The sequence below is a fragment of the Oratosquilla oratoria genome, chromosome 1 (assembly GCF_046742065.1).
Source record: "Oratosquilla oratoria isolate Oo_2021 chromosome 1, ASM4674206v1, whole genome shotgun sequence".
In the NCBI taxonomy this organism is placed as follows: Eukaryota; Metazoa; Arthropoda; class Malacostraca; order Stomatopoda; family Squillidae; genus Oratosquilla; species Oratosquilla oratoria.
Window position 1 is genome coordinate 86080221 of NC_134777.1, and position 27842 is coordinate 86108062.

The window sequence follows — 27842 nt, forward strand, 5'->3', positions numbered from 1 at the left end:
AAAGAAAGAAACTTACTAGAATTAGTTCAGGAAGATGAGCCAGAAATAATGAAACAAATCGAAGAGAAATTCAGGCTCGAGAAATATAGTACAGACAAGACCAGACCAATTAAGATTAAATTCAGGTCACAAACGACGGCAGTGAATATCTTGTCCAAAACAGGGAAACTAACAAGTGAACAATATAAAAAGGTATGGATAAGAAGGGAAATGAATAAAAAGGAAAGAGAGGAAGAAATAAGGAATAGACATGAAGCTAAGAAAAAAACGAGACCAAAACGGAGACAGAAAAACAAGAATTCTACTGGAGAGTAGTGAATATGAAATTGAAGAAATGGAAAATAACAGAGAGAAACACAAAAGAAACAGAGAATACAATGGAAATAACAGAAAGTTAAAAGTATCCTACACAAATATAGATGGATTAATAACAGGACTGAATGAACTGAACAAATATCTGAAAGAAAAAGATCCGGACATAATGTGAATTGTTGAGACAAAATTAAAAGGTACACTACCACCCAACAGCATAGGACACAATGCATATAATTATTGGATTAGAAACAGAGAAAAAACAAGGGGGTGGAGTTATGTTCCTGACTAAGAAGGATATAAGCATGAAGAGTGTCACATATGGGAACAATAGAGTAGATATGATCATGATAGAAGTAGATAGAGATAAGAAGAGCAGAAAGTTTGTAATAAACTATGTGCCCCCAAAAACAGCCTCGTGGGAAGAGAATGAACATAAAAGCATGTTAGAAGACACAAAAATAACACTAAACAAGATAATGGAAGATGGAGGAAGAATAGTTATGATGGGCGACTATAATTGCAAAGAAATATGCTGGGAAGAGATGACCGTAAAGGGTAGAGAAGACTCATGGGGAAGTGTTCTACTTGAGATGATTACTGACAATACAATGACACAGTGGATACAGGAGAACACTAGGTATAGAAATGAAGAACCATCGAGACTAGACCTAATAATCACATCAGAACCTGAAATAGTGGAAAAGATAGAATACCAGGCACCAATAAGCAAAAGTGACCACATATTGATAGAACTAGAACTAAATGAGAAAAAATACATGAAAAGAAATGAACAATATAAAAAAGGAAGATTGATGTATGAAAAAACAAATTTTGATAAAATAAGAGAATTCTTTCAAAAAGAAAACTGGGAAAGAATACACAAAGAAGATATAACAGTAGAAGAGAAATGGAATATTTTGACAAAAATCTATAAAAAAAAGGAGTAGAAAAGTATGTCCCAAGACAAAAACAAGAAAAAGAATATGTAAAGTGCTGGTACAACAAAAGTTGTAGGGAGTTGAAAGACAAAAGAGACAAAGCCTGGGCCAAATGGAAGAAAAACAAAAGACCTGAGAAGTGGAAAATATATACTTGTTATAGAAATGAATATGTACAAACGTGCAGAGAGGAAAAGAGAAAATATGATAAAGATCTCATAGAAAAATGTAAAGATCAACCAAAACTATTCTACAGATTTGCAAACAAACTGAAAAATAAACAAGATTTGGAGAAATTAAGACAAGGAGGAGTTGAATACACAGAGGAAATTGAAATGGCGGAAATTATGAACAAGCATTTTAAATCAGTGTTTACAAGGGAGAACATACAACCTGAAGAGATCAAATGGAAAGAGAAAGTCCCCCCCATGAAAGAAATAGAAGTAACAAAGAATAAAATATTGAAACACTTGAGTAATCTTGATGTCAGAAAATCGCATAGACCAGATGAAATAGCAAACTGGATTTTGAAATAATGCAGGAATGAACTGGCAGACATAATACATAGCATAATAAACAGTTCCTTGAAAGAAGGAAAAGTTCCAGAAGATTGGAAAAAAGCAAATATAGTACCTATATATAAAGGGGAAATAAAGAAGACCCTATCAACTATAGGCCAGTCTCTCTAACAAGTACAATAGCAAAAATTTGTGAAAGAATTGTCAAAAGTAGATGGGTAAAATATTTAGAAAAAAACGTGCTAAATCCAAGGCAATTTGGATTCAGACAAGGACGATCATGTGTCACCAATTTAATATGTTTCTATTCAAGGCTAATAGATATAATACAAGAAAGAGATGGATGGGCTGATTGTGCATTTCTAGACCTAAAAAAAGCTTTTGACAAAGTACCACATAAGAAGTTGCTTAAGAATAGAAACTGAAGGAGGAATACAGGGCAAACTGCTAAATTGGATGGAAGACTTTTTGCAAGAAAGAAAAATGAGAGTAGTGATAAGAGACAAACACTCAAAATGGGATGAAGTAATAAGCGGTGTTCCACAAGGAACAGTTCTGGCCCCAATAATGTTTGCTATATATATTAATGATATGGATGAAGGAATTGAAAGTTATATGAGCTTCTTTGCAGATGATGCAAAACTATTGAAAAAAGTGAACACGGAAGAAGATTGTGAATCACTACAGAGATCTAAATAAAGTACAGGAATGGAGTAGGAAGTGGGAGATGGAGTTCAATACAAAGAAGTGTAGTATAATGGAATTTGGAAAAAGTAAAAACAGAATAACAGGATCATATAAATTGGGAGAAGGAATAAAAAAAAGTAGAAAATGAAAAGGACCTGAGAGTCATTGTTATGAATAATATGTCACCTGAGAAACATATAAATAAGATTTTTGGAGAAACCTATAATTTAATAAGAACAATCAAAGTTGCATTTACATACCTGGATGAAGAAATGGTGAAGAAAATTCTAATCACCCTGATAAGACCAAGATTGGAATATGCAGCAACGATATGGTCACCAAGTACAAAAAAATGTATAAAAAAAACTTGAAAGAATACAAAGAGCAATTACAAAATTGGCACCAACACTATCAAAACTATCATATGAAGAGAGACTAGCAAAACTTGAACTACAGACACTAGAGCAAAGAAGAGAGGAGATTTGATAGCTATTTACAGAATCATGAAAGGCATAGAAATTATTGATAGAGAGAATCTGATAAAATGGGATGACAGAAATACAAGAGGACATGGAAAGAAAATAAAAAAAGACATCTATAGAAGAGACCTGAAAAGGAACAGCTTTCCTCACAGAGTAATTGACAGTTGGAACAAGTTAGATGAGAAAGTGGTGTGTGCAAAAACAATACATGAATTTAAAAATGGTTTAGATAAAATGAGATACGAAAACGGGACACCACGAGCATAGCTCCCCTTCCCGTAAAATACAACTAGGTAAATACAACTAGGTAAATACACGTCGAACAGATGGCGAGGATTGACGTCCTGAAGAAAAAGTGAAATTTTCGTGGATCTCAACGCAAAGGAAGTACCTAATGTATTTGCAGGGAAGGGGATTGTTCGTGGTGTAGGGGGAAAGTGAGGAAAAGGAGAAGGGGAGGGATTACTGAGGGAAATGGAAGGAAATGAGGAAGGAGAGGATTTGGTCCAGGCAGGCAGACGCCATGTAAACAAGCGCGGACCGGATCAATTTAGTGATGACGAAGGGACTAACAAAAATGTAAAGATTAGAAACATAGATAAGAGCAGCACAATAGAAGGTGAGGATAATAATTTCCATGGATTTAATGAGGGGGGGGCAGATACCAACCTCCCCCGACTGTTCAAACTGGAGGAAAAACTTGAACAAATGACCGAACATTGGGAGATTAGGTTTGGTAAAATGTCAAAAATTGCGGAAAGGGTTGAAAGATTGGAAGAACTAGAGAACGCGAACAAAAACTTAACTGGTGAAATAGAAGACCTAAAAAGACAGTAAAAGTAGAAGTAAAAGAGGAGAATGAAGAATTAAAAAGGAACAATAAAGACAATAAAGAAACAATAGCAAAAGAGGCACAGGGGTGGAGGAAGATACAAGAAAATAGTAAAGTTCATTTACTGATATAATTAAACAGCAAATGAAAGAACAAACTGAAGACTCAGTTATCAAAGTGATGAGACAGAAGGAGAATATTGTAAGAGACTTAGCAGATAAAAAGAAATGTATAATTATATTAGGAATGGAAGAGAAACATAACCCAGATAGAACCACAAGAATCAAGGAGGAAAATGAAAAAGTAAGTAGATTACTAGAATTAGTTCAAGAAGATGAACCTGAAATAATGAAACAAATTATAGAGAAGTTTAGTCTCGGAAAGTACAGTACAGATAAGACCAGACCAATTAAGATTAAATTCAGATCACAAACAACAGTAGAGAATATCTTAGCAAAAACAGGGAAGCTAGCAGCAAGTGAACAATATAAAAAGGTAGAGAAATTAATAAAGAGGAAAGAGAGGAAAAAATGAAAAGGAAAGAAGCTAAAGAAAAAAAGAGACCAGAACGGAGTCAGAAAAACAAGAATTCTACTGGAGAGTAGTGAATATGAAATTGAAGAAATGGACCATAACAGAGAGAAACAAAAAAAGAAACAGAGAATACAATGGAAATAACAAAAAGTTAAGAGTATCCTACACAAATATAGATGGATTAATAACAGGACTAAATGAACTGAACAAGTATCTGAAGGAAAAAGTTCCGGACATAATAGGAATTGTTGAGACAAAATTAAGAGGTCTACTACCACCTAACAGCATAGGACACAATGCATATAATTATTGGATAAGAAACAGAGAGATAAAACAAGGGGGTGGAGTTATGTTCCTGACTAAGAAGAATATAAACGTGAAGAGTGTCACATATGGAAAGAACAGAGTAGAGATGATTATGATAGAAGTAGAAGACAGAGATAAGAAGAGCAGAAAGTTTGTAATAAACTACATGCCCCCAAAAACAGCCTCGTGGGAAGAGAGTGAACATAAAAGTATGTTAGAAGACACAGGAATAACACTAAACAAGATAATGGAAGATGGAAGAAGAATAGTTATGATGGGCGACTTTAATTGCAAAGAAGTCTGCTGGGAAGAGATGACAGTAAAGGGTGGAGACGGCTCATGGGGAAATGTTCTACTCGAGATGATTACTGACAATACAATGACGCAATGGATACAGGCGAACACTAGGTATAGAAATGAAGAACCATCGAGACTAGACCTAATAATCACATCTGAACCTAGAATAGTAGAAAAGATTGAATATAAAACACCAATAAGTAAAAGTGACCATATACTAATTGAACTGGAACTAAATGAGGAAAAATACATGAAAAGAAATGAACAATATAGAAGAGGAAGATTGATGTATGAAAAAACAAACTTTGATAAAATAAGAGAATTCTTTCAAAAAGAAAACTGGGAAGAAACAACAGTGGAAGAGAAATGGAATATTTTGACAAAAATTTATAAAAAAGGAGTGGAAAAGTATGTCCCAAGACAAAAACAAGAAAAAGAATATGTAAAGTGCTGGTACAACAAAAGTTGTAGAGAGTTAAAAGACAAAAGAGACAAAGCTTGGACCAAATGGAAGAAATACAGAAGACCTGAAAAATGGAAAATATATACTTGTTATGGAAACGAATATGTACAAGCGTGCAGAGAGGAAAAGAGAAAATATGAAAAAGATCTCATAGAAAATGTAAAGATCAACCAAAACTATTCTACAGATTTGTAAACAACTGAAAAATAAACAAGATTTGGAGAAATTAAGACAAGGAGTTGAATACACAGAGGAAATAGAAACGGCGGAAATTATGAACAAGCATTTTAAATCAGTGTTTACAAGGGAGAATATACAACCGGAAGAGATTGAATGGAAAGAGAAAGTCCCCCCTATGAAAGAAATAGAAGTAACAAAGAATGAAATAATGAAACACTTGAGTAATCTTGATGTTAGGAAATCACATGGACCAGATGAAATAGCAAACTGGATTTTGAAAGAATGCAGAAATGAACTGGCAGACAAAATACATAGCATAATAAATAGTTCCTTGAAAGAAGGAAAAGTTCCAGAAGATTGGAAAAGAGCAAATATAGTACCTATATATAAAGGAGGTAATAAAGAAGACCCATACCATCTATAGACCAGTCTCTCTAACAAGTACAATAGCAAAAATTTGTGAAAGATTTATCAAAAGTAAATGGGTAAAGTATTTAGAAAAAAAAAACAGCGTGCTAAATCCAAGGCAATTTGGATTCAGACAAGGACGATCATGCGTCACCAATTTAATATGTTTCTATTCAAGGCTAATAGATATAATACAAGAAAGAGATGGATGGGCTGATTGTGCATTTCTAGACCTAAAAAAAGCTTTTGACAAAGTACCACATAAGAAGTTGCTTAAGAAATTAGAAACTGAAGGAGGAATACAGGGCAAACTGCTTAAATGGATGGAAGACTTTTTGCAAGAAAGAAAAATGAGAGTAGTGATAAGAGACAAACACTCAAAATGGGATGACGTAATAAGCGGTGTTCCACAAGGAACAGTTCTGGCCCCAAATATGTTTGCTATATATATTTATGATATGGATAAAGAAATTGAAAGTTATATGAGCTTCTTTGCAGATGATGCAAAAGTATTAAAAAAAGTGAACACGGAAGAAGATTGTGAATCACTACAGAGTGATCTAAATAAAGTCTGGGAATGGAGTAGGAAGTGGGAGATGGAGTTTAACACTAAAAAGTGTAGTATAATGGAATTTGGAAAAAGCAAAAACAGAATAATAGGATCATATAAATTGGGAGAAGGAATAAAAAAAGTAGAAAATGAGAAGGACCTGGGAGTCATTGTTATGAATAATATGTCACCTGAGAAACATATAAATAAGATTTTTGGAGAAACTTATAATTTAATAAGAACAATTAAAGTGGCATTTACATACCTGGATGAAGAAATGGTGAAGAAAATTCTAATCACTCTGATAAGACCAAGATTGGAATATGCAGCAACGATATGGTCACCAAGTACAAAAAAATGTATAAAAAAACTTGAAAGAATACAAAGAGCAATTACAAAATTGGCACCAACTCTCAAAACTATCATATGAAGAGAGACTAGCAAAACTTGAACTACAGACACTAGAGCAAAGAAGAGAGGAGATTTGATAGCTATTTACAGAATCATGAAAGGCATAGAAATTATTGATAGAGAGAATCTGATAAAATGGGATGATATAAATACAAGAGGGCACAGAAAGAAAATCAAGAAAGACAGCTATAGAAAAGATGTGAAAAAGAACAGCTTTCCTCACAGAGTAATAGACAGTTGGAACAAGTTAGAAGAGAAAGTGGTGTGTGCAAAAACAATACATGAATTTAAAAATAGTTTAGATAAAATAAGATATGAAGACGGGACACCACGAGCATAGCTCCCCTTCCCGTAAAATACAACTAGGTAAATATGAACCATCAAGCAGTCAACAGCATCAACTAGAGCTCCGATGGCTACCAAATAAGATGAAAATTCTCAATAGTGCAAGGAGACCAGGAGGCCTAGGCTGTATTGGAATTCAGAAAAAGTAAGAAAAAAAAAAAATAATTATAATAATAATAACTAGCGGAACCCGTGTAAATTACACGAAAGAGAAGAGGGTAAATCATTGCATCAACATGGCAAGAGAGGTAGGATATCCTCTCCCTCTGTTGTCCTTCAGGGTACACTAGAATGTCACGCTGGACAGGAGGTGCTCCATCATCACCGACAAATATTGCTGCAATTTCATCATTTGTTGGATTATTATCGAGAACTTCGGCAGCTTCGAGAACTTCGACACCATGGATGTTGCTTTTGATGTAAGCGTGACATACTTTCGAGAACTTCGGCACCTTTGAGAGCTTCGACACCTTCGAGAACTTCGGCACCTTCGAGAATTTCGGCACCTTCGACAACTTCGGCGACTTCGAGAACTTCAGCGCCTTCGAGAACTTTGGCACCTTCGAGAATTTCGGCACCTTCGAGAACTTCGGCACCTTCGACAACTTCGGCGACTTCGAGAACTTCGGCGGAACCCGTTTAAATTACACGAAATTATATTTTCAATACTAATTATCTTGTTCCTAACCTATACATGTTTGAATAAAATGTGATAAGATTTGAATTGTATTTTAAAAAATGAGCAATACATGAAACAATTTACAAAACTTCTTTATATACAATATTTCTTGTGAAGGTAGTTCCTCTTCTCTGGCCATGAGTAGAATCATTCTGAGGAAACATTTTCACTCTTACACTGTTCATAGACCTTGATAATAATAATAATAATAATAATAATAATAGTAATAATAATTATAATAATAATAATAAAGTCTACGGAACAAACATGCCTTATTTCAACCATTCGAGAAGCGTGACACACAAAATAACACACGCTATCGTATTAATATATATGATGATAATAATAATATCAGGACAAAATAAAATTGGAACAAAGTAAAGAAAGTGGGACCAGAAAGAGACTTTGGAGTAATCATCACAAATGACATGTCCCCTGATAAACAGATACACAAAATTGTTGGAGAATCCCACAACTTGCTAAGATCAATAAAGGTAGCTTTTACCTATTTGGACAAAGAAATGGTTAAAAAAATACTAGTCACACTAATAAGGCCTAGACTGGAGTATGCTGCAACACTATGATCACCCAGTACCAAAAAGAATGTAAAGAAAATTGATAGAATCCAGAGAGCAACTACAAAGATGGCCCCAACACTTTTAAAAACCTGACCTGTCATATGAGATTGTCAATACTGAATTTACCAACTCTGGAGCAAAGAGAAAGAGGTGACCTGCTGACCATCTAGACTCTAGATCAGGGGTTCCCAAACTTTTCAGCTCATCGACCCCCCAGTAAAGTTCAAGAATTTCTATAGATCCCCAAACTATTAATTCATGAATTATGTCAGTTTATTATCATTATCGGTGTTGTTATTATTATTAAAGCTAGTAATATTATCATCATTATTATAATTGTTATTATCCTTATCCTTATTATTATTATTACTATTATTATTTTTATAATTTATTATTATAATTTTAGTTATCAATTGTTATCATCATTTTGATCCATTATAAAAGGGCTAAATGACAACATTCATCAAGTCGACAACATTCCAATAATGATACAGACACTTTCACATATACATAAACATAAAGGGTTTTAAAATAGATATATTATATATTTTTTATTATATTACTATAAGTAATATTCAAGCCAATAATATTACACAAGCTCGTCATCTTGATGTTCATTCACGATGTGGTTGTGTGTGAGATTCTCCCTACACACACAGAATGGGGAGGATTTTTGACTCAGAGTAAACTGACATGGTTTTTCTCCAAGTTTAGATATTGATTGGTTGATTATTCTCACTCTTTCAGTACAGGAAGAGAACAGGATCATTTCATGCTAACCATTTAATTTTTAAGACTGCCTTTCAACCCCCTAGTAATCTACTGACCCCCTTTCAACCCCTTGGATGGTTTCATTGACCCCTGGGGGTCGATATTGACCCCCTAGCAATCTACTGACCCCCTTTCAACCCCTTGGCTATTTGTCGACCCCTTGGATGGTCTCATCAACCCCTGGGGGTCGATATCGACCACTTTGGGAACCCCTGCTCTAGATGGTCAGCAGGTCACCTAGAGAATCATGAAAGGCATGGAAGTCCTTGATAGAGAGGACTTACTAAATTGGGATAAGAGAAATACAAGGAGACATGAGAAGAAATTAAAAAAGGACAGTTATAGAAGAGACCTTAAAAAAAAATAAAAAATAAAAAAAAATAAAGATATATAAAATAAAAAAAGTTTTCCACACAGAGCGGTGGATGTCTGGAACAAACGGATGAAACAATAGTGTGTGCAAAAACTATACACAAATTTAAGAGCAAACTAGACAGTGTGAGATACAAAGATGGGACACCACGAGCATAGCTCCCCTCCCCGTAAGATACAACTAGGTAAGTAAATACAGATGCTCCTCTACTTACGTTCATTCATTTTACATTTTTTCGATTTTACGTTTGAACTGACTGTAAAAAAAATATTGTAAAAAAAAAAAAAAAATTTGAGTGAATTTTTTAGTTTAGCACGCTCTCTGTAGTTCAAATGATACTTGCGCATGAAACTGCGTCCATTGTTTACATTGTACAAACGACAAACTGAACATGCCTTGCCTCATCCTCCTCTTCCTCCCCCTCCTCCACCATCTCAATTTATGTTGCTTGAATTTAATTTATTTGAAATTAATGTTATTATTTTACAATGTTATGTGTATAATTAATGATTTAGGGGTGTTTTATAAGATACAGTAATAGAATTTACGGATGTATAGTACAGTAACAACTTACGTTCATTTTCAACTTACGTTCGGCCGTTCGGAACGTAACTAATACGTAAGTTGAGGAGCGTCTGTACACATTTCCTCTGCATTGACAGAGGAGATCTCTTGTGAAAAAATGGGAAAGCTTTAAGAGGTCATAGGAATAAATTAACCCCTTACCAGGCAAGGACGAGTAAACTCATCTTCACCCAATTTTTCTTTTTCAGAGTGCGACGAGTAAACTCTTCCAAACATAATATTACAAAAACAGGCACATGTGAGTGTACTCATTGGATTAGGGCCCTTCTCAGCCATCAATGAGTATACTCGAAGAATCATATGTCTGGTAGCTGTGTTTCTTCTACCTCAAAATGCATTTGTTAGTGATAAGGTATCAGTCAAAGGAAGCAAACTCATCACTTTCAAGCACATACACTCATTTTTTTTTTTTTTTTATAAATTATGCCCAGGTGTTGAGCTCAGAAGATGAGAATGAATATGAAGCTTAAATTACAAGCTTGGATACAATAGATGAGAGTGCAAGTTCATCTGACAATGGCTATTCTCTCTCAAGTGAGGAGGAGGAGGATGTACAACATTGGTGTCAACATGATGTGTCTGAACAAAACATGCTTCCTCCACCACCACACTTCCCATTCACTGGAAATCCTGTATTATCAATTGTAAAATAAAATGGCACCTCCTGTGCCATTTTATTTTACCAGGAGGTGCCAAGATAAGAGGGAGGGAAGAGGGTGGAGGGGAGTGAAGTATGTTAGCGATGGAATGGGTGGGAGTGGTTTTCATGCCATTGTTTTTTTTTTTTTTCTACTTCCCTTGTAATGGGGAAAAGGCCTTTGGTATATGTATATAAAATAAAATATAAAGAGTAAAATAAGTGTGTAATTTCCTTTTACAGTACTTGTGATTCTAAAGTTGGAAAAAAGACAATAAATAAAAAAAAAGGGAAGATGAGTTATCTTGTTTTTGCCAGAAATGGTATCTTCAAAATAAAATTTCAAATAAAATATTGGTAATAGATAAAAATAAAAGTTATTTCCATAATCACCCTATTACACCAAGACCACTCCGTTACAAAATTCTATGGTGAGGATCCTAATTATTCAGCATCTGCATTTATTCAACAATGTGAGGGTAGAATCATCAACACTGTCATTACAGGGTCAGCCAAAATATTCTTTGTTAGACCTCAACTTGTTCCCAACTCACTCGCCTCTGAGATGATGTCAGCTTCATGTGTCAATCTTCAAGGCAAATTTTCTTAAAATGTTTGATGCAAACCTGGTGACAATTTTTTCTGGTGCATCAGGTTGACTGACATACTCTCCTCCTCTATGGACACTGAAAATTTAATATGTACTCAGGCTAGAGCCAGTATGGTGGCCTCTGAAGTATTAGATTCTTTGATACATTCACAATGGACAGACAAAAATTCAATCACTCTAGATAGACTTTGACTTGTTTTGGAGTATCTATTCTACATTTTATTCCTTCCTCCTTATGAATGAAGGATTTTTTCTTGTCTTAGTTATCAAACAGATGAGTCTTTACTATCATTTGCAACAAAGCTTTCTAGAAAGTTAAAAGAATTGCATCATTGTGTCTTGCTAGCTCCTGCACTACCTAGTCATTCACAGCAGACTATGGAGGTTCCTACTCCTCCTTCACCACCTCTTCTGTCTTCAACACCTACACAGAGCACTCCTCGACCACCTCCTCTGTCTTCGACACCAACGCAGAGCACTCCTTCATTTCCATCTGTATCTACCATACTTACATGCACATATTGTAACAAAGTAGGTCATTCTAATGTTTAATTTTTCCTTCATAAGCGTTATGAGCAAAAGTCTAAGCAGACCTGTGTCCATAGACATGTCAGTACGTGTGACAATAATGTTGCAGTTCCAGATCATTACCCTTTGCCTGTGTTGAGTGATCTTCTTCAGTCCATAGGAACAGGTAACACAGTGTTCACCACCTTGGATCTAAAGGCTGGCTTCTGGCAGATTCCTTTGGAAGAAAAGTCTTGTAAGATCACGGCTTTCTCGACTCTGTCAGGTCATTATGAATGGCTCCACTACCCCATGGGATTATGGAATACTCCTTTAACATGCCAGCACATTATTAATTTAAATTTTCATGGACTAGTGGGTAATGGACTTTTTATGTACCTGGATGATTTATAGCAGTGTTCAGGACTAATAACTATGAACATGGAAAGAAGTGAGAGGTGCATACGCCTAGGTCCAGTAGCCATGAATGTGGAACAGTGAAAGGTGCATATGCCTAGGCCGAGGGACCATGAACACAGGAGAGAGTGAGACATATATACTTCTAAGTTTGTTTATGTACAATATTAGTTCTTACACATTTTGTGATATAGATGTAATTCTCTCTCTTTGTGATATATAAATAAATAAAAGAAAAATGCACAAGGAATAGAAATTAATAGGGTATTTTTTTTTCTCCAACCACCCAACATATGATAATTTAGGTGGACCATTGAATGGATAGAATCCCAAGACTCCACAGGAGAAATAGAAGGGGGAGGGAAATCCATGCCTAACTACTTTATCAAATCAGGAAGGGTGGTGGTAACTACCTATTGATATATATATATATATATATATATATATTATATATATATATTTTCCCTTTCATAGCTGGAAGCTGAGGCATGTATTTGAGTTCCTTTAAATATTTCTTTCCCCTCCTGGAGATACAATTAGCACAGATAATTGATTTTTTTTTTTTTTTTTTTTTTTTTTTTTTTTTTTGTAATTACCCCTGGGCAGATTGGTATGATATCCACATTACCTGGCCAATGTTAACTATCTTAAAAAAAATAATAATAATAATAAATGAATAAATAGAAAAATAAGATAAAATACAGAAGAGGAGCAATCCACTTGAGACTGCCGACCACTAAGATCAGCTACCAAACGACCCACAGTTCGGGTCACTACACTGTCACACAACTTTTCAAGGGCAAAAATCATTCAGGCTACCTAGCCAGATGGTTTCTTACTATTGAGTTCAATCCAATCCTTAAGCATATCTCAGGACATGCAAACAATGTTGCTGATGCACTTTCACAAAATGTACCCATAGCTGCTCTTGCTGTAATTCACCATTTCTCCCTGCGTGATTTAGCCAAAGCTCAATGTGAGGACCCTGTTTGGTCTGCTGTCATTTATGCTGTAAAATCTGGCAATGATGCTCCTTGCCAAAATTGCCTGTATACATACATATACCAAGGCTTTTTCCCCCTTACAAGGGAGGTAGCCAAAAAGGAAAAGCATAAAATCATTCCCACCCATTCCATCCCTGAATACACTCCACACCCCTCCACCCTCCCTCTTATCTTAGCACCTCCTGGATGACGGGTCATCCCTGCACCTTGTCCACTGCCCTGGGTCTGAAGCAGTGTCACAAGACACAGCACATCCACAGCAAGGCCGCTTCATTAAATCGGCGACCCATGCATAAAAGGAGAAGACGGGGAGAAATCCCTTCGGGCTGCGTCAAATTTTGCTCACACATACTACCTCACCCCCCATCCCCTTGCCCATTACACCTCATGCAATCACAACATCATCCATATACAACCATTCTCCATTCACCCGTCTTCTGTCCTCTCCCGTCCTTCCTCAACAGACATTCCTCTCTTCCCCAAAGCCCCCTTCACCTCATCCATCCACCTCATCCTAAGACATCCCCTCATGTTCACTCCCTCCACATCTGCCTTCCATACCTCTTTTACTAGTCTTTCTTCACTCATTCTTTCCATGTGTCCAAACCATTCCAATACTCTTTCATCAACCCTATCTCCCAACTCCCTTTCCAGCCCCGTTCTTCTCCTCACCTCCTCATTTCTCACTCTATCTAACCTAGTAACCCCCACCATACTTCTCAGACACCTCATCTCAAACACATTCAAACTCCTTCTCTCTTCCTCTCTTATGTTCAAAGTTTCTGCCCCATACAGTGCTGTTGGCACAATCACTCCTTCATACAGTCTCCTCTTAGCATCCATTCCCAAATGTCTATTCTTCATTCCACTCTTCAATCCATCAAGGCATTTACTCGCTTCTCTCAATCTACATTCTACCTCCACCTTCACTCCACCTTTTCCTACCACATTTGCCCCCAAGTATCTAAAACTATCCACTTCCTCCAGTCGCTCTCCCTTAATGCTCACTTCCAGTCTACTGCCACTTTCGCCCCTTGTACATCTCATCACCTTACTTTTACCCACATTTATATTTAGCTTTCTTCTATCACATACTCTCCCAAACTCTGTCACCAACTTCCTCAGTCCCTCCTCCGATCCTGCCACAAGCACAGTGTCATCAGCAAACAACAGCTGGCTCACCTCCTACTTTTCTCCATTTTCTTTAACCATCTCCAATCCCTGACCCACTACCCTTGCATTTACTTCTCGCACTACCCCATCCATGTATAAGTTGAACAGCCAGGGCGACATAACGCATCCTTGACGATGTCCCACCTTTACCTCGAACCACTCACTCTCTCCATTTCTAATCCTGACACAAGCTCTACTACTCTCATAAAAACTCTTGACAGCTCCTAGAAGCTTTCCTCCTATCCCATATATCTGCATAACCTCCCACAGTGCCTTTCTGTCTACCCTATCATAAGCCTTTTCCAGATCCATAAAAGCCCAAAAAACATCCTTCCCCTTTCCTATAGCTTTCTCACATATTTGTCTTACCACAAACATCTGATCTACACAACCTCTACCCGCCCTAAATCCACACTGTTCCTCACCAATTACTCCCTCTGTTCCTCTCCTAATCCTCTCAATCAAGATCCTCCCATAAGCCTTCCCAACTACACTTAACAAGCTAATCCCTCTGAAACTACTACATTCACACTTGTCCCCTTTTCCCTTGTAAAGAGGAACTATACAGGCACTCCTCCAGTCCTCCGGCACTCTACCCTCTCTCCAGCAAACATTAAATAGCCTGTACCTGTCTCAATTCTCCTTGCAAAACAGTGTTCTCACTTGTAATGTGAAAGTATCTGAGCAAGATGTGGCACAGTTAATGATCCCTGAGTCCCTAGTTCCTGTTGTTTTATCTCTTGCTCATGGTTCCCCTCAAGCTGGTCACCCAGGCCATGACAAAACTCTGGCTATGGCTTGCAAGAAATATTATTGGCCTAGAATGTGTTTAGATATTGCCATCATGTAGCCTAGTGCAAGTCTTGTGGTCAGAACAAAGGGTCTACTCACACTGCTCCTATTCTAGAGTATCCTATTCCTTCTCACCCCTTTGACATTTTCACCACTGATCTCGTAATTGGCCTGAAGCATTCAAGGCTCAGTGTACATTCTTGTATGTGTCAATCACTTTAGCCATTTTGCAATATTGGCTCCCTTTCATAATAAATCTGTTCCAGTAGTTGCTCATGCTCTAGTTTCCCATGTTTTCTGTCTCTACATTACTCCTTCAGTGTTGCTTAGTGACAATGGGACTGAGTTTAAGAATGAGGTCATTGCCAACACTTGCAAACAATACAAAATCACCCAGACTTTTGTAACTGCTTATAATCCCTCCTCTAACAATATGGTGGAGCAAACAAATAAGAAAATAATTAACATTATAAGTCACGTTGTTGGTGCTCTGCAGGAAACTTGGGAAGATTGGCTACCTCATGTCAGTCCCTGCATTGATAGCACTATCAATATAGCAATGGGAAAGACACCCCATTATATCATTTATGGTTCTTAGAGGAGGCTTCTGTATGATCTTTTGGATAGTCCTATTCATCCTCTCTACAATTCTGAAGATTACAGTCATACATTGCATACCATTTATGATTCTCTCCAAAGGAAATTTCAAGACTCTAGATAAAACATGATACAGAAACAACATAGTAAGGCTACACCTATTTCCATCCAGGTGGGTGATCATGTACAGTATTTAAACAAATGCCTGAGTGACAGTCTAAGCTAAACAAATTATTGATCCTTTTCTGGTGATGCAGAGGCTTCATCTCAATAAGTTCATGGTTTTTTACCCATCTCAGGGACTTAGTGAGGTTCTGCATTCTGATAGGCTTAAGAAGACACAGGTACCCATACCTGCATTTACCCAAGACCCAATGTTCTCACTGTGTCACCCCATGTTCATCGTTTGCATCATCTACATTCAAAATGTACAATGCCTTGATAGTCAAGTAAGACTATTGTATACTATTACATACTTGGACGAAGACATGATGAAAAAAATATTGGTTACATTGATAAGGCCTAGATTAGAGTATGCAGCGACATTGTGGTCCCCCAGTACCAAAAAGAATATAAAGAAAATAGAAAGAATCCAAAGAGCAGCTACAAAAATGGCACCTGCACTTGCAAACCTATCATACGAAGAGAGATTGGCTAAACTGGAGTTACCGACACTGGAGCAAAGAAGAGAGAGAGGTGACCTATTGACCATCTACAGAATCATGAAAGGCACAGAGGTACTCGATAGTGAGAACTTACTTAACTGGGACAAAAGAAACACAAGAGGACATGGAAAGAAAATAAAAAAACATAGCTATAGAAGAGAACTGAAGAAAAACAGTTTTCCTCATAGAGTTTTGGACACTTGGAACAAACTGGACAATGAAATAGTATGCGCAAAAACCATTCATGAGTTTAAAAACAAACTAGACACTGCAAGATACAAAGGCGGGACAACACGAGCATAGCTCCCCTTCCCGCAAAATACAACTAGGTAAATACAACTAGGTAGGTAAATATGTGCTCCTGTGAACCTTTTGTCATTATAACTGCTATCTATTAAGAGTGTAAATTATGTAAATAATTATGTGGAACCTCGGTTATGTTTGGTATAGTCATGGGAAGTGACCTATGTTTTTCAAGAGATCTTCTGTAATTGTCAGCCAAATGTATGGTTGTTGTATACCTTCCTAAATTTTCCTATGTACTTCTATATATTTCATATGTATATTGTGTCACATCACCGATGTCTGGCAATTTATGTCACATTCTTTTTTTTTTTACTGGCACCAGTATGTGGTAGTGTTTATTGTATATTATGTGTTTGTTCTTTGTCTACTGCTGTATTTTACATGCCATTGTGCTTATCTGCTCCCTGCCACAAATGTTGTTTCCTCGGTGAGAGCACCGAGAGGTGGTGGCCGAGCTATGCAGTGGGTGTGTACAGAATATATTATGTTTATATCATATAATGCATTGCAATCATAACACCATGTAAAGATGAATAGTTGTAACTAGACTAGATGGAATCATTCTAGTGGGTTTCTGCTAATAGAATTGTAATTCCAACACATTTGGGTGTGCCCATGCTTGGTAAGCAGTATTATTCCTGCTTTGGTTGCAGACACACTCTGTATCATGCTTTAATTTTACTTAAATAATAATTGTGTCAATGTGTTAAACTTTAATTAACCTAACATTACAAATGTGTCAGTAAAATAAGGTACATACACACACACACACCTTGTTGTTTACATTTGTGGTCAAGCTGAATGAAGCCTCCATAGCCATAGCGGTCCTTCAAGTTCGGCCAAGTCTCTGGCAGAATATGGTTATGTATGTCCAGCTTCATGAAGGGCATAGTTCAGATCTGAATTGAAAAGATGATGATTACCTTGAAAAGAAAATGATTACCTTACAATACTGTTCTAACCATACGCACATCCTTGAAGTTAACAGAAACAGGTGGGGGGGGGGGTATAGATGTGACAAATACAATAAATTCAACATAATTACTGTAATTTAATATCAGACTTCAAGTGATTTTATAAATGACTTTTTGATATAATACAATTGTATAGTAATGTGGGTGGAGTTAAAAGCTTCTGAAACATGGATTTTGTCTGTTGCCTCTGAAATCTAATAAATGGGAGTATATCAGAATGAGAATTGTTCTATATTTCCATAAAAATTTTAAACTTAGTTTCACTTAATGCCAACACATCCATCTTCCTTCTCACAAACATGTCTATCTCTTCCCATTTACTCTCATCTGTACACCCTCGCACATTAAAAGACCCAAACCTTAGGGTTACAGATAGCAGGATGCCTAGTCCTATCCTGTATTAGCTGCTTATACTACCAAAGTGGGAAAACTCAGAGGCAGTATTCTTTTCCCCTTATCACAATAGAAAGACAAAAATGGGAATATATATACTTAAAGAAGCAGTTCAAGACAGTATTAAGAGGGACAGTTGCAGTGCAATAAAGTAGTATCTATGCTAGAGATTTCCACTAACATAGAGAAAATTATGTGAGGCTCTAGTCTGTAGGGGCACCCCATAGAGTCCCTACAGTATCAATTGCATACTACTGCCCAATAACATGCAACCAATATATATATATATATATATATATATATATATATATATATATATATATATATATATATATATATATATATATATATACACATTATCAGACCTTGCCCAACATGACTTCACCATGCATGAAATTTCACATTTACATGAATAGGTAAAATATCCCAGCATTTGCTGAACATGACCATGATTCACAATAGCACAATTTGAATAGCCTGCCTGGTTGTGTTGTGTGCCAGTGTCTGGAGAGGGTCTGGGAACCTAACCTAATTTTTCCCATAAGACCTGTTATTTGCCCTACACAAATTTTGTCCTGCACTTAGATCGCAATCAAGCACAGAAGAAATATTATCTAGAACAATAAGATTAGCAAATAGCAAACAGTACAAAAATATATGGATAAAAAAAGAAATGAGTGAGGAAGAAAAAGAGAAAGACAAAGAACTTAGGAATGAGGCGAATGAAAAGAATGAGAATAGAACTGAAAAAGAAAAGGAGGAGTTTTTTTGGAGAGTGATAGACATGAGGCTGAGAAAAAGATACATAGGGAAAATAGAAACAAAGAAGACAGAAGGGGAGGAGAAAAGAAACTAAAAATAGCGTATACAAATATAGATGGAATAATCTCAGGAATAAACGAATTAAACAATTATCTAGTCTTAGAAGAACCAGACATAATGGGAATTGTAGAAACCAAATTAAAGTACACCCTAACACCCCACACTGTGGGACAAGGTGTATACAACTGTTGGACAAAGAATAGAAAGAACAAACAGGGCAGAGGAGTTCTAATATTGACCAAGAAAGATTTGATTGTAACTAAAATAACTGAAGGAAAAAACAATGTAGAATCAATTATAGTACAAGTCGAAGGTAAACAAATGAAGAAAAGAAAATTTGCAGTGGTATATGTACCTCGTAAAACACAAGCCTGGACAGAAAGGGATCATTCCGAGTTACTAGAAGATACAAAAGATGAATTAATTGAAACACTGAAAGATGGAGGAAATACAGTAATTATGGGTGACTTTAATTCAAACGAAATATGCTGGGAAGAAATGACAGTGAAGGGGGGAGAGAAACACTGGGGCAATGTACTCCTTGACTTGACCATTGAATACACAATGACCCAATGGATTAAAGAAAATACTAGATACAGAGGAATTGAAGAACCCTCAAAATTGGACTTAATACTTATGACAGAACCTGAGATTATTGAAAAAATTTATTATAAAACTCCAATATGAAAAAGTGACCACGTACTAATAGAAATGGAATTGAAAGAACAAATGGGCCAAAGCAAAAATGATAAACATAGAATTGGAAGACCTATGTATAACAAAACAAACTTTGAGAAACTTAAAACATTCTTTTGCAATGCAAACTGGGAAAAATTCCAAAACGAAGATACAGGGATAGAAGAAAAATAGAACATATTAAAATAAATTTATAATGAAGGAGTGAACAAATATGTACCACAACAAAAAAATGGAAAAGGCATACATAAAGAGCTGGTACAACAAAAGATGTAGAAGCTAAGGAAAATAGAGACAAAGCTTGGAAAAAGTGGAAAAGAGATAAGAAACAAAGCAAATGGCAAACATACATCAAACTAAGAAACAAATATGTAAAAATACGCAGATGTAAAGAGGAATTATGAAAAAAGATAATAGACAAATGTAAGGAAGAACCCAAATTATTTTACAAATATGTAAATGGAAAACTGAAAAACAAACAAGAAATAGAAAAACTGCGCCAAGATAAAAAGGAATATACAGAAGAACTGGAAGTGGCTGAAATTATGAACCACTTCAGATCAGTATTCACAATAGAAAACTCGCCTAACAGTGTAGATAGAGTGAGTGAATTATCGCCAGCAATGAAAGAAATAGACGTAACACAAAAAGAAATCAGTGACCAAATTAAAACCCTTGATGTCAGAAAATCACATGGCCCAGACGGAATTGCAAACTGGATACTGAAGGAATGTATGGAAGAATTAACTGACAAAATATATAATATAATTAAATCCTCACTTAAAGAAGGAAAAGTACCATTGGACTGCAAGAAGGCAAACATTGTACCAATTTATAAGGGAGGTGATAAAGAAGATCCATCTAACTACAGACCAGTCTCACTAACAAGCACAATAGTAAAAATTTGTGAAAGAGTTGTCAAAAACAGATGGGTTAAATACCTGGAAGAAAAATCTATACTGAACCCAAATCAATTTGGATTCAGACAAGGGAGATCATGTACAACAAATCTGATCTGCTTTTACTCAAGATTAGTAGATATAATACAAGAAAGAGATGGATGGGCAGACTGTGCTTTTCTGGACCTGCAAAAGGCATTTGATAAGGTACCTCAAAGGAAATTAATAAATAAGATAGAATCAAAGGGTGGCATCAGAGGAAAATTATTGGAATGGATGAAAGACTTCCTGATTGGGAGGAAAATGAGAGTTGTAATTAGACAAAAATTCTCCAACTAGGAAGAAGTAAAAAGCGGTGTCCCGCAAGGATCGGTTCTGGCCCCGATCATGTTCGCTGTATACATTAATGACATGAATGAAGGCGTGGAGTGCTATATGAATTTCTTTGCAGATGATGCAAAATTACTTAAGAAGGTAAAAACGGAAGAGGACTGCAACTCATTGCAACAAGATCTGGACACGATATCGAATTGGACTCAAAAGTGGGAAGTGAAATTTAATATAAAGAAATGCAGTATAATGGAATTTGGAAAGAGTAAACAGAATATCAAAAGATTACAGAATTGGAGAATAAAAAATAAAAAAGCAAACTCTGAAAAAGATCTTGGAGTGATGATTGGAAAGGACATGAAACCTGATAAGCATATAAATAAAATATTTGGAGAAACCTACAATTTATTGAGGTCAATCAAAGTGGCATTTACTTATATGGATGAAGAAATGATAAAGAAAATACTAACTACACTAATAAGACCAAAACTTGAGTACGCAGCATCACTTTGGACACCCAGTACCAAAAAGAATATCAAGAAACTAGAAAGATTACAAAGAGCGACAACCAAACTAGCACCAACTCTCACCGAACTAACATATGAGCAAAGACTATCCAAACTGAACCTACCAACTCTGGAACAAAGAAGAGAAAGAGGAGATTTGCTGACTATCTACAGAATAATGAAAGGAATGGAAGTTTTAGACAGGAATGACCTGTTAGTGTGGGACAACGGTAAAACAAGAGGACACGGAAAAAAACTGAAAAAAAGATAGTTATAGAAAAAACTTGAAAAGAAACAGTTTACCACACAGAGCAATTAATACATGGAACAAATTAGACAACAAAACAGTATGTGCAAACACTATACAAGATTTTAAGATAAAACTTGATGCGCAGAGATACAAAGACGGGTCACCACGAGCATAGCTCCCCTCCCATATATTACAACTAGGTAAATAAATACAATGGCTAAGGAACCTAAAACTTGTGTTCAGCAAGGTCTGACTGTATTTATTTACCTACCGGTAGTTGTATTTTGTGGGAAGGGGAGCTACACTTGTGGTGTCCTGCCTATGTATATAGCAGTGTCTAGTTTGCTTTTAAACTCATGAATGTTTTTGGGCACACTATTTCCTTGTCCAGTTTGTTCCAAGTGTCTACCACTCTATGTGGAAAACTGTTTTTCTTCAGATCTCTTCTGTAGCTATGTTTTTATATTTTCTTTCCATGTCCTCTTGTGCTTCTCCTGTCCCAGTTTAACAAGTCCTCTCTATCAAGTATGTCTGTGCCTTTAATGATTCTGTAGATGGTCAGTAGGTCACCTCTCTCTCTTCTTTGCTCCAGAGTCGGTAAATCTAGTTTTGCCAATCTCTCCTCATATGATAAGTTTGCGAGTGCAGGTGCCATTTTTGTTGCTGCTCTCTGGATTCTTTCTATTTTCTTTATATTCTTTTTAGTACTGGGTGACCACAATGTCGCTGCACATTCTAGTCTAGGCCTTATCAGTGTGACCAATATTTTTATCATTATTTCTTCGTCCAAATATGTAAATGCCACTTTTATTGATCTTAGCAAGTTGTAGGATTCTCCAACAATTTTGTTTATCTGTTTGTATAGGACAAGTCGTTTGAGATAATTACACCCAAATCTTTTTTAGATCTCTCCTGATATTCTATTTTTGCTGTTTCCAAACTCCATTATGCTACACTTGTTAATATTGAAGTCCACCTCCCATTTCTGACTCCAGTTCCATACTTTATTCTGGACTTCCTGCAGTGATTCACAATCCTCTTCAGTTTTTACTTTCATTAACAGTTTGGCATCGTCAGCAAAGAAGCTCATGTATCATTTCACATCCTCATCCATGACTGTCTATTTACCTAGTTGTATTTTACGGGAAGGGGAGCTATGCTCGTGGTGTCTCGTCTTCATATCTCATTTTATCTAAACTATTTTTAAATTCATGTATTGTTTTTGCACACACTACTTTCTCATCTAACTTGTTCCAACTGTCTATTACTCTGTGAGGAAAGCTGTTCTTTTTCACATCTCTTCTATAGCTGTCTTTTTTTATTTTCTTTCCGTGTCCTCTTGTATTTCTATCATCCCATTTTATTAGATTCTCTCTATCAATAATTTCTATGCCTTTCATGATTCTGTAAATAGCTATCAAATCTCCTCTCTCTCTTCTCTGCTCTAGAGTCTGTAGTTCAAGTTTTTCTAGTCTCTCTTCATATGATAGTTTTGAGAGTGTTGGTGCCAATTTTGTAATTGCTCTTTGTATTCTTTCAAGTTTTTTTTATACATTTTTTTGTACTTGGTGACCACATCGTTGCTGCATATTCCAATCTTGGTCTTATCAGTGATTAGTATTTTCTTTACCATTTCTTCATCCAAGTATGTGAATGCCATTTTGATTGTTCTTATTTAATTATAGGTTTCACCAAAATTTTTATTTATTTGTTTCTCAGGTGACATTTTATTCATAACAATGACTCCCAGGTCCTTCTCATTTTCTACTTTTTTTTATTTCTTCTTCTCCCAATTTATATGATCCTGTTATTCTGTTTTTGCTTTTTCCAAATTCCATTATACTACACTTTTTAGTATTGAACTCCATCTCCCACTTCTTACTCCATTCCCAGACTTTATTTAGATCACTCTGTAGTGATTCACAATCTTCTTCCGTGTTCACTTTTTTTAATAGTTTTGCATCATCTGCAAAGAAGATCATATAGCTTTCAATTTCTTCATCCATATCATTAATATATACTGTATAGCAAACATTATTGGGGCCAGAACTGTTCTTTTGTGGAACACCACTTATTACGTCATCCCATTTTGAGTGTTTGTCTCTTATCACTACTCTCATTTTTCTTTCTTGCAAAAAGTCTTCCATCCATTTAAGCAGTTTGCCCTGTATTCCTCCTTCAGTTTCTAATTTCTTAAGCAACTTCTTATGTGGTACTTTGTCAAAAGCTTTTTATAGGTCTAGAAATGCACAATCAGCCCATCCATCTCTTTCTTGTATTATATCTATTAGCCTTGAATAGAAACATATAAAATTGGTCACGCATGATCGTCCTTGTCTGAATCCAAATTGCCTTGGATTTAGCGTGCTGTTTTTTTCTAAATATTTTACCCATCTACTTTTGACAATTCTTTCACAGATTTTTGCTATTGTATTTGTCTATAGTTGGTAGGGTCTTCTTTATTTCCTCCTTTATATACAGGTACTATATTTGCTTTTTTCCAATCTTCTGGAACTTTTCCTTCTTTCAAGGAACTGTTTATTATGCTATGTATTTTGTCTGCCAGTTCATTCCTGCATTCTTTCAAAATCCAGTTTGCTATTTCATCTGGTCCATGCGATTTTCTAACATCAAGATTCCTCAAATGTTTCATTATTTCATTCTTTGTTACTTCTATTTCTTTAATAGGGGGGACTTTCTCTTTCCATTCAATCTCTTCAGGTTGTATGTTCTCCCTTGTAAACACTGATTTAAAATGCTTGTTCATAATTTCTGCCATTTATATTTCCTCTGTGTATTCAACTCCTCCTTGTCTTAATTTCTCCAAATCTTGTTTGTTTTTCAGTTTGTTGTTTACAAATCTGTAGAATAGATTTGGTTGATCTTTAAATTTTTCTATGACATCTTTTTCATATTTTCTCTTTTCCTCTCTGCACACTTGTACATATTCATTTCTATAACAAGTATATATTTTCCATTTTTCAGGTCTTTTGTCTTTCTTAATTTGGTCCTAGCTTTGTCTCTTTTGTCTTTTAACTCTCTACAACTTTTGTTGTACCAGCACTTTACATATTCTTTTTCTTGTTTTTGTCTTGGGACATACTTTTCCACTCCTTTTTTATGAATTTTTGTCAAAATATTCCATTTCTCTTCTACTGTTGTATCTTCTTTGTGTATTCTTTCCCAGTTTTCATTTTGGAAGAATTCTCTTATTTTATCAAAATTTGTTTTTTCATACATCAATCTTCCTCTTCTATATTGTTCATTTCTTTTCATTTATTTTTCCTCATTTAGTTCTAGTTCTATCAATATGTGGTCACTTTTACTTATTGGTGCCTGGTATTCTATCTTTTCCACTATTTCAGGTTCTGATGTGATTATTAGGTCTAGTCTCGATGGTTCTTCTTCATTTCTATACCTAGTGTTCTCTTGAATCCATTGTGTCATTGTGTGGTCAATAATCATCTCAAGTAGAACATTTCCCCATGAGTCTTCTCCACCCTTTACTGTCATCTCTTCCCAGCAGATTTCTTTGCAATTAAAGTCGCCCATCATAACTATTCTTCCTCCATCTTCCATTATCTTGTTTAATGTTATTCTTGTGTCTTCTAACATACTTTTATGTTCACTCTTCCCACGAGGCTGTTTTTGGGGCAAATAATTTATTACAAACTTTCTGCTCTTCTTATCTCTGTCTTCTACTTCTATCATAATCATCTCTACTCTTTCCATATGTGACACTCTTCACGTTTATATCCTTCTTAGTCAGGAACATAACTCCACCCCCTTGTTTTATCTCTCTGATTCTAATCCAATAATTATATGCATTGTGTCCTATGATGTTAGGTGGTAGTGAACCTTTTAATTTTGTCTCTACAATTCCATTATGTCCGGTACTTTTTCCTCCAGATACTAGTTCAGTTCATGCAGCCCTGTTATTAATCCATCTATATTTGTGTAGGACACTCTTAACTTTCTGTTATTTCCATTGTATTCTCTGTTTCTTTTTTTGTTTCTCTCTGTTATGGTCCATTTTCTCACTTTCATATTCACTACTCTCCAGTAGAATTCTTCTTTTTCTGACTCCGTTCTGTTCTCGTACCAGCACTTTACATATTCTTTTTCTTGTTTTTTCTTGGGACATACTTTTCCACTCCTTTTTTATAAATCTTTGTCAAAATATTCCATTTCTCTTCTACTGTTGTATCTTTGTGTATTCTTTCCCAGTTTTCTTTTTGAAAGAATTCTCTTATTTGATCAAAATTTGTTTTTTCATACATCAATCTTCCTTTTCTATATTGTTCATTTCTTTTCATGTATTTTTTCTCATTTAGTTCTAGTTCTATCAATATGTGGTCACTTTTGTTTATTGGTGCCTGGTATTCTATCTTTTCCACTATTTCAGGTTCTGATGTGATTATTAGGTCTAGTCTCGATGGTTCTTCTTCATTTCTATACCTAGTGTTCTCTTGAATCCATTGTGTCATTGTGTGGTCAATAATCATCTCAAGTAGAACATTTCCCCATGAGTCTTCTCCACCCTTTACGGTCATCTCTTCCCAGCAGACTTCTTTGCTATTATTGTCGCCCATCATAACTATTCTTCCTCCATCTTCCATTATCTTGTTTAATGTTATTCTTGTGTCTTCTAACATACTTTTATGTTCACTCTTCCCACGAGGCTGTTTTTGGGGGCACGTAGTTTATTACAAACTTTCTGCTCTTCTTATCACTGTCTTCTACTTCTATCATAATAATCTCTACTCTATTCTTTCCATATGTGACACTCTTCACATTTATATCCTTCTTAGTCAGGAACATAACTCCACCCCCTTGTTTTATCTCTCTGATTCTAATCCAATAATTATATGCATTGTGTCCTATGCTGTTAGGTGGTAGTGGACCTTTTAATTTTGTCTCTACAATTCCCATTATGTCTGGTTCTTTTTCCTTCAGATACTCGTTCAGTTCATTCAGTCCTGTTATTAATCCATCTATATTTGTGTAGGACACTCTTAACTTTTTGTTATTTCCATTGTATTCTCTGTTTCTTTTTTTGTTTCTCTCTGTTATGGTCCATTTCCTCATTTTCATATTCACTACTCTCCAGTAGAATTCTTGTTTTTCTGACTCCGTTCTGTTCTCGTTTTTTTTTTTTTTTTTTTTTTTAGCTTCTTGCCTTTTCATTTTTTCTTCCTCTCTTTCCTCTTTATTCATTTCTCTTTTTATCCATACCTTTTTATATTGTTCACTTGCTGCTAGCTTCCCTGTTTTTGCTAAGATATTATCTGCTGTTGTTTGTGATCTGAATTTAATCTTAATTGGTCTGGTCTTATCTGTACTATACTTTCCGAGCCTAAACATCTCTTCAATTTGTTTCATGATTTCAGGTTCATCTTCTTGAACTAATTCTAGTAAACTGTTTACTTTTTCTTTTTCCTCTTTAATTCTTGTGGTTCTATTTTGGTTAAATTTCTCTTCCATTCCTAATATAATTATACATTTCTTTTTGTCTGCTAAGTCTCTTACTATATTCTCTTTCTGTCTCATCACTTTAATAACTGAGTCTTCAGTTTGTTCTTTCATTTGTTGTTTATGTCAGTAAATGCAACTTTACTGTGTTCTTGGATTTTTTTCCACCCCTGTGCTTCCTTTGCTATGGCCTCTTATTATTATTCCTCTTTAATTCCTCATTCTCTTATTTAACTTCTTTTAACTGTCTTTTTAATTCTTCTAAGTTTTTGTTTGCCTTCTCTAGTTCTTCCAATCTTTCAACTCTTTCTGCAATCTTGGCTACATTACCGAACCTGTTTTCCCAATGCTTGGTCATCTTATCAAATTTCTCCTCTAGTCTTGCCAATCGGGGGAGGTTGGTATCCCCCCCACCCTCTTTAAATCCCTGGAAACTATTATCATCACCTTCCACTGTGCTGCTCTTATCTATACTTCTAATCTTTACATTTTTGTTGATCCCGTCATCACCAAAGTCAACGTCATCGGTCCGCCTTTTGT

At 35.6% G+C, this 27842-nt stretch overlaps 1 protein-coding gene across 5 annotated transcripts in view; it reads right to left on the reverse strand.

The window, feature by feature from the left end:
• Positions 1 to 27842, reverse strand: part of LOC143019644 (2-amino-3-carboxymuconate-6-semialdehyde decarboxylase-like) — a 117335-nt gene that overhangs the window by 63763 nt on the left and 25730 nt on the right. For 4 of the 5 annotated variants that reach the window (XM_076175687.1, XM_076175812.1, XM_076175530.1 and 1 more), the window contains one exon: positions 17733 to 17859. In XM_076175687.1, coding sequence (XP_076031802.1) covers positions 17733 to 17850 — 118 coding nt within the window. In that variant the 5' untranslated portion in view covers positions 17851 to 17859. Of the gene's footprint in view, positions 1 to 12150; positions 12241 to 17732; positions 17860 to 27842 lie in introns of those variants that run through there. The other variant, XM_076175756.1, reaches the window with a different exon arrangement.